Here is a 6,280-nt window from a genome sequence, read left to right as displayed (position 1 = left end):
CCCTATATCCAGTTTGGCCAGTGTTCCGGGGAACAGTAATTAATGAACCAGGTCCAGGACACACTTAGGAAGGAGACCCCTTTGGAATGGGGTTGCAGTGTGGTCGAGGGCAATTCTAGAATAGGCGGCCGCGCATTTTGCTGCTTTAAGCTCTGCCCCCTACCCTGGGCACCCCAAACGCTGCTGTGAATCCTGAGTACCACCCTAAACAATTCTTTTGACTAGGGAAAGGCGGGGAGAAGTGGCCTCTGGAGACTGGGACTCTCCAGGGAGACCTCAGGAATGAAATAGGTCACGCGGCTCCCAGGCTGCGCTCCCTCGCCCCCGCCCGCCCGGTGCGTGCAAGCCTGGGACGCCAGCGGGAGTGGGATGCGGGCGGCGGGCGGCGGGCGGGGAGGGTGAGGGTGCCTTTCTCGACCTCCAGCTCCTCTCCCTCCCTGAGGCGGTGCGGGGCTCTCACCGCATGGGGTACGAGCCTCCTGCCCGTGGGGTCGCGCGCCGGCATCCCGGGCTCCAGGGTGCGGGAGCGCGCAGTGCGGGCGCGGGGCCGGGCGCACGCGCGTGCGGGGCGCATTTGAGCCCGGCGGGCGGATGGGTGGGAGGCCGGGCGCGCGAGCCCAGCTGCCCGCTCACCTGGCGGCCGCTGCTCACCTGGCGCCGAGCGCGCCCCCGGCCTCCCGCCCCTCCCACGGCCGCCGCCCCTCGCCGCCGCCGGCCACCTGCGACCCGATCCGCCGCGCGCCGCGGACGCACCGGAGGAGCCCCCTCGGCCTGCGCGCGCCAAGGTGACCCCCCAGACGACCCTCGTCGCCGCGGGCCGCGGGCCCAGCGCCCTCTCTGTCCCCGTCGCGTCCGCCGCCCGTCCCTGCCGCTAGGGGAGTGGCTGCAGAGTCTGAGCATCAGTCGGCCGGTCTGTCTGTCTGTCTGCCTGTCTCCACACCTCCGGTGCGCTCACCGGCCTTTTGTGCACGTGGGGGAAGCCCGGACCCCTCTTTGTTCTGGCTGGGGGTGTGGATGAGTGTGTGCACGCGCGCCGGGGATATATTTTAGAGGGTGGGAGCTCCATGGAATCGGACGATTTATATATTCCATCGGGATGACCCAGGCTCTGGACTGTGGCCGGCGTGCGGTGCTCCAGCGGCCAGATGGCAAGTAGCTGCGCGTTCTGGGCTGCGGGAGAGGATGGAGTGTGTGCCCCGCACTTCAGCACACAGACCGCGCCGCCCCTGGGGGCCTGCCTCACTGGCAGCCGTGTTTTGAGGTCCTTTCCTGTGCTTTCCCCAAAGCCACGCGGCATTTTTCATAGTGAGTTTTAAATCACGGAGACTTTGGCTTTTGTTTTAACAGTTTGTCATTCACGAAGCTTGTGGCATTTGCTAGCAGTGTTTGAAGAGGGGCTGGCTGTCTTTTTGTGTAGTTCTGCATGATCTCGGACTGTCGCCCTGCTGTGCCTGCCCATTAAAAGACTGTCTTTTTGTTGAAGAGGACGGGGGTTAAAATGACCGGAGACCCGCAGGCCAATCTCAGCGGCTTGCTCCCAGGTTACTTAGATGCGGGTGCTGCTGTGGAGAACGTCTCCGCCGCCGTCTCCTCCCAGGTTCCCGGTGTGGAGCCAGAGCCGGAGCTCGTGGTGAACCCCTGGGACATTGTCTTGTGTACCTCAGGAACTCTCATCTCCTGTGAAAATGCCATCGTGGTCCTTATCATCTTCCACAACCCCAGCCTCCGAGCGCCCATGTTCCTGCTGATCGGCAGCCTGGCTCTGGCAGACCTGCTGGCCGGCGTTGGACTCATCATCAATTTTGTGTTTGCCTACCTGCTTCAGTCGGAAGCCACCAGGCTGGTCACCATTGGCCTCATTGTCGCCTCGTTCTCTGCCTCTGTCTGCAGTTTGCTGGCCATCACCGTGGACCGCTATCTCTCCCTGTATTATGCTCTGACATACCATTCGGAGAGGACAGTCACGTTTACCTATGTCATGCTTATCATGCTCTGGGGGACCTCCATCTGCCTGGGACTGCTGCCCATCCTGGGCTGGAACTGCCTCAGGGACGAGTCCACCTGCAGTGTGGTCAGACCTCTCACCAAGAACAACACGGCCATCCTCTCCATCTCCTTCCTCTTCATGTTCGCGCTCATGCTTCAGCTCTACATCCAGATCTGTAAGATCGTCATGAGGCACGCCCACCAGATAGCCCTGCAGCACCACTTCCTGGCCACCTCGCACTATGTGACCACCCGGAAAGGGGTCTCCACCCTGGCCATCATCCTGGGGACCTTTGCTGCTTGCTGGATGCCTTTTACCCTCTATTCCTTGATAGCTGATTACACCTATCCCTCCATCTACACCTACGCCACCCTCCTGCCCGCCACCTACAATTCCATCATCAACCCTGTCATATACGCGTTCAGAAACCAGGAGATCCAGAAAGCCCTCTGCCTCATCTGCTGCGGCTGCATCCCATCCAGCCTCTCCCAGAGAACGCGGTCCCCCAGCGACGTGTAGCAGCCTTCCAGTGACAGGATGCTGCTCACCCAATGCTGCATCTACCAAGCACTTCCACTGCCTGGCGAACGGGCCAGATGCTTTCCTTAGATTCTTTATGCTGGATTCTCTCTGGAGCCACAGAAACACTTAGCATTCGTGAAACTTTCATTCACATCAGTTAAGTGATTGGAGTGAAAATAATGTTACCTGTGTTTTCACACTTTTAAAAAAATTGTTGAGGTCTTTGCTCAACATTTTGTTGTTTAGGAGTGGGGGGTTTGTTTTATATTTTATCTGGAGGCAGGGCTTTTGCTTTATATTTTGTTTGGAAGGTTGATGGTGGGTCAAAAAGGAAGGGATTTGACAAGGCCATGATGTTCTCGAAAGTAAACTGGTCCCAGAATTTTTACCTGGACTTTAAAATAAAATGGAGTTATTGAGGAAAATCAAGTTACCCTTTCCAGACTTTTTTTTTTTTATATGTCAAGGTAGATTTTCAATACTACATGTATCTAACAGAATACAGTCTCTTTCATGCCAGTGAAAATGTTTTACATGCTTTTGCTTGGGAGAAACCTGATTTTGTAAACATGAACTCAATAATAAGTTACCAACACTGAAACTGTGAACCCATTCTTATTCATCCTTTCTTTACTTTCAGCAGTTACTGTTGACAAGAATTACTCTGGTATTTCTATGAATGTTGTAACTCTTTCTGCATGGTTGCCTGTATTAGTTAGACCACTAGTTTCAAATGTTGTAATGTAAATCCAGAATCAAATGCATCATTTTTCAACATAGGTTTTTAATATGTCCTTTAAAAGTGAATTATAAAATTTGTTTTTATTTACATAGGAAGTTGGATTCACCCTTGTAGTTTCTCAAGCTACAGTCTCATTGTTTTTAGGAAACAAAAAGAAAAAATTAATAACATCTCTTGAAAGTAGATTAAATATATTTCAGTATATTCTGAAATATAAATCAATGTAAAGCTATCACATAATATGAAAAACATCACTTTTTCCTATCTTCATCTAAGAATGAATTAATAGTTATTCTTGATTGAGACAAATAGAATTAAATATTGTAGACCACATATTTCTGGTTTATATTATCAATGGTGTAAAATGCATTTGAAACAGGTGATCTCCTTTTTTAATTATTATTTTGTTTGTGTGTGCATAGCACCCATATCTGATGGTGACATATCATATAAGTTCACCAGTGGCTGTTCATAAAAGTTAAGTTTCAACTTCTTTTTCTTCTTTTCACCAAAAAACCAACTTAAATGCAATAAAAACTGTATTGCCTGTTTTCAGAGAGCAAGGATTTCACAAGGAAATTACACAGAAGAACTGATTTTAAACATATTATAAAATCATTGTGTCTGAGCATCATTTCTGTTAGCACAGACAGATGTTTTGGGACACCTTCCTTCCACGGGCAGTGGACTTACAGCTGTGTCTACACAGCCAGATGGCGATAAGACCAGTGTAAGAGCCCCTGGTGAATCATTAGCCTCATTGGTTTGTCCCCATGTTCTGCCCATGGTCTCAGGACCCTCTGGCTAACTGATGCCATCTCTCCAGAGCCCCTTCTCATGTAGCACAAATAGGAATAAATCCTCTACTCAGACCTGTGTCTCCTCCCTTAGGCTACTTGTGGAAGCAGGAGGAAGGTTGAAATATTTCAGAAATGGAGAAGGATTTTTCAATGCATATTACCTTACAATCTAATCAAGCTGATGCCTTTAAAATTTTTTCTTCAATATGTGATTGAGTTGGTAGATTGAACATGATGAGTCTGTTTTTAATCACTTCGAGTCAGTAGCATCTCCATGCCAGAAATAATTAAGGTAAGTTGGTTTGGCCATAGGCTGGGAAATATCCAGAAGGAGGGTTGAAAGCAATAAGTGATATTTTTGTAGTAATGGCGGGTCTCTCTCGCCTTGGCTGGTTAGCTCAGTTGTTCAGAGCATTTTCCTGATACCTAAGGTTGCGGGTTCGATCTCTGGTCAGGGCACATACAAGAATCAGTAATCAATGAATACATAAATAAGTGGAACAACAAATCTATGTTGCACTTCTCTCTCTCTCTCTCTCTCTCTCTCTCCCCCCCCTTTCTATCTCTAAAATCATTTTTCTTAAAGGTGGGTTTCTCATAGTTAGAATTTTCATGATAATAACATGTGCTTTGTTTTACCACATTTTGTGTCAGTCCCCATGCTGGGTGATTTACCTGCTGTTACTGTATTCGCAAAAACACACTATTAGAGGCAGGACCACTGAGGCTCAGCGAGGCTAAGAAATGTGCCTGAGGCCCCAGCTGCCAGGGTAGAGCCAGGATGTGATGCAGGTTTTCCAGCACCTATACCTGCTTCCTTTTGTGCACTGCTGCCTGGCTCCCTCACTGTGAGGGCAGAGGGAAATGATTTATAACATGTTACTGTTGCTACCTTTTAGTTCTACAATTAACACATAAAGCTTCTTGTTTAAAATTACGTGTGATGGGGTCCTACCTGGAATAGGTCTGTTCTTAGCATCCTCTTCTAAGCATTGCCCCCTCTGTAGACAAGAGGGCAATATTTTATGTGAAGCGGTGAAGGCACTCTTACTATACAGTGATTTTCCCTTCATCTATTATTGTAAAGTTTGTATCATACATGTACATCAGTATGTAATGGGTGGATACACACTAGTTACGTGGTTGCTTTTTACCCTTATTTTTTTAAATCCTTACAGGGGATATGTTTTTATTGCTTTTTTTTAGAGAGGAAAAGAGAGAGGAGGAGGGAGAGAGAGAAACATTGATGTGAGAACACCAATTGACTGCCTCCCGTATGCTCCCCCCAGGGAATCAAACCCAAAACCTTTTCGGTGTACAGGACGATGCTCTAACCAACTGAGCTACCTGGCCATAGAACCTCTGTTTTTAAAACATCTTATTTCAGCAAAGATTTTTCAATTCAACTATAACATGTTTTTACTGTTTACATTGAATTGTGAACTTTTGGAAGTCTATATGGTTGCCTATAAAATTTCTTAGTTTCCGTGGGGTTAATTGTTCAATGTGCACAGGTATTGATATATATGTAGTTGTTTAAATATGTGTGTATATATCTATATAGATATACTAGAGGCCCAGTGCACGAAAATTCATGCACTGGGGGGAAGGCTTCCTCAGCCTGGTCTGCGCCCTCTCACTGTCTGGGAGCCCTCAGGGGATGTCCTACTGACGGCTTAGGCCTGCTTTTCATGGAGAGCAGGCCTAAGCTGCAGTCTGGCCTCCCTCTGTGGGAGATGACCGGGAAGCTGATCAGGGGACGGTGCTGGCTGCCACCCCCCATCACCATTCCCTCCCTCTTCCCACTGGCACGAGCCTTGGTGGGCCTGGCGCCTCCTGCTCAGAGGCCCCTCCCCCCGCCAGTCTCCCCCCCCCTCCCAACTAGTAATTCAGCTGTTCAGTCTATTTGCATATTACACTTTTATTATATAGGATCGCTTCAACAACATTAACTTTGCAACAAGACTAAATATATCATGTAAAACAGTCGTATGTCCAGAAGTCCTGAGATAGCAGGTATGTTTTCACTCCATGTGTTTAAACATTTTAACTATCAAGGTATTTCTGTTATTTCCAGTAGAAATAGTTATCCTTGGACAACTAATTCAGTTACCATACCTGAATCCTTAGTCGAAGCTAATTATCCAGGTTGTGACTGTCCACGGTTTGGTTTCCTTTTATCCCTTTAAGTCGATTTCTTGGTATCAGTCAAGTATGTTTCTTCGTGGT

General features: G+C 48.4%; 1 protein-coding gene across 1 annotated transcript; it reads left to right on the top strand.

The window, feature by feature from the left end:
- Positions 1 to 392: 392 nt before the first annotated feature.
- GPR12 (G protein-coupled receptor 12) lies at positions 393 to 5,826 on the top strand. Its single transcript, XM_059684040.1, has one exon. It carries the CDS (start codon positions 1,499 to 1,501, stop codon positions 2,504 to 2,506), a length of 1,008 nt encoding a protein of 335 aa, XP_059540023.1. The 5' UTR covers positions 393 to 1,498; the 3' UTR covers positions 2,507 to 5,826.
- The last annotated feature ends 454 nt before the right edge of the window (positions 5,827 to 6,280 follow it).

The sequence above is a fragment of the Myotis daubentonii genome, chromosome 2 (genome assembly GCF_963259705.1).
Source record: "Myotis daubentonii chromosome 2, mMyoDau2.1, whole genome shotgun sequence".
In the NCBI taxonomy this organism is placed as follows: domain Eukaryota; kingdom Metazoa; phylum Chordata; class Mammalia; order Chiroptera; family Vespertilionidae; genus Myotis; species Myotis daubentonii.
This window is presented reverse-complemented; position numbering and strand designations above follow the sequence as displayed.

Excerpts from the sequence above, each read along its gene's own strand:
- GPR12 (XM_059684040.1), top strand. The coding sequence starts at position 1,499 with ATGACCGGAGACCCGCAGGCCAATCTCAGCGGCTTGCTCCCAGGTTAC.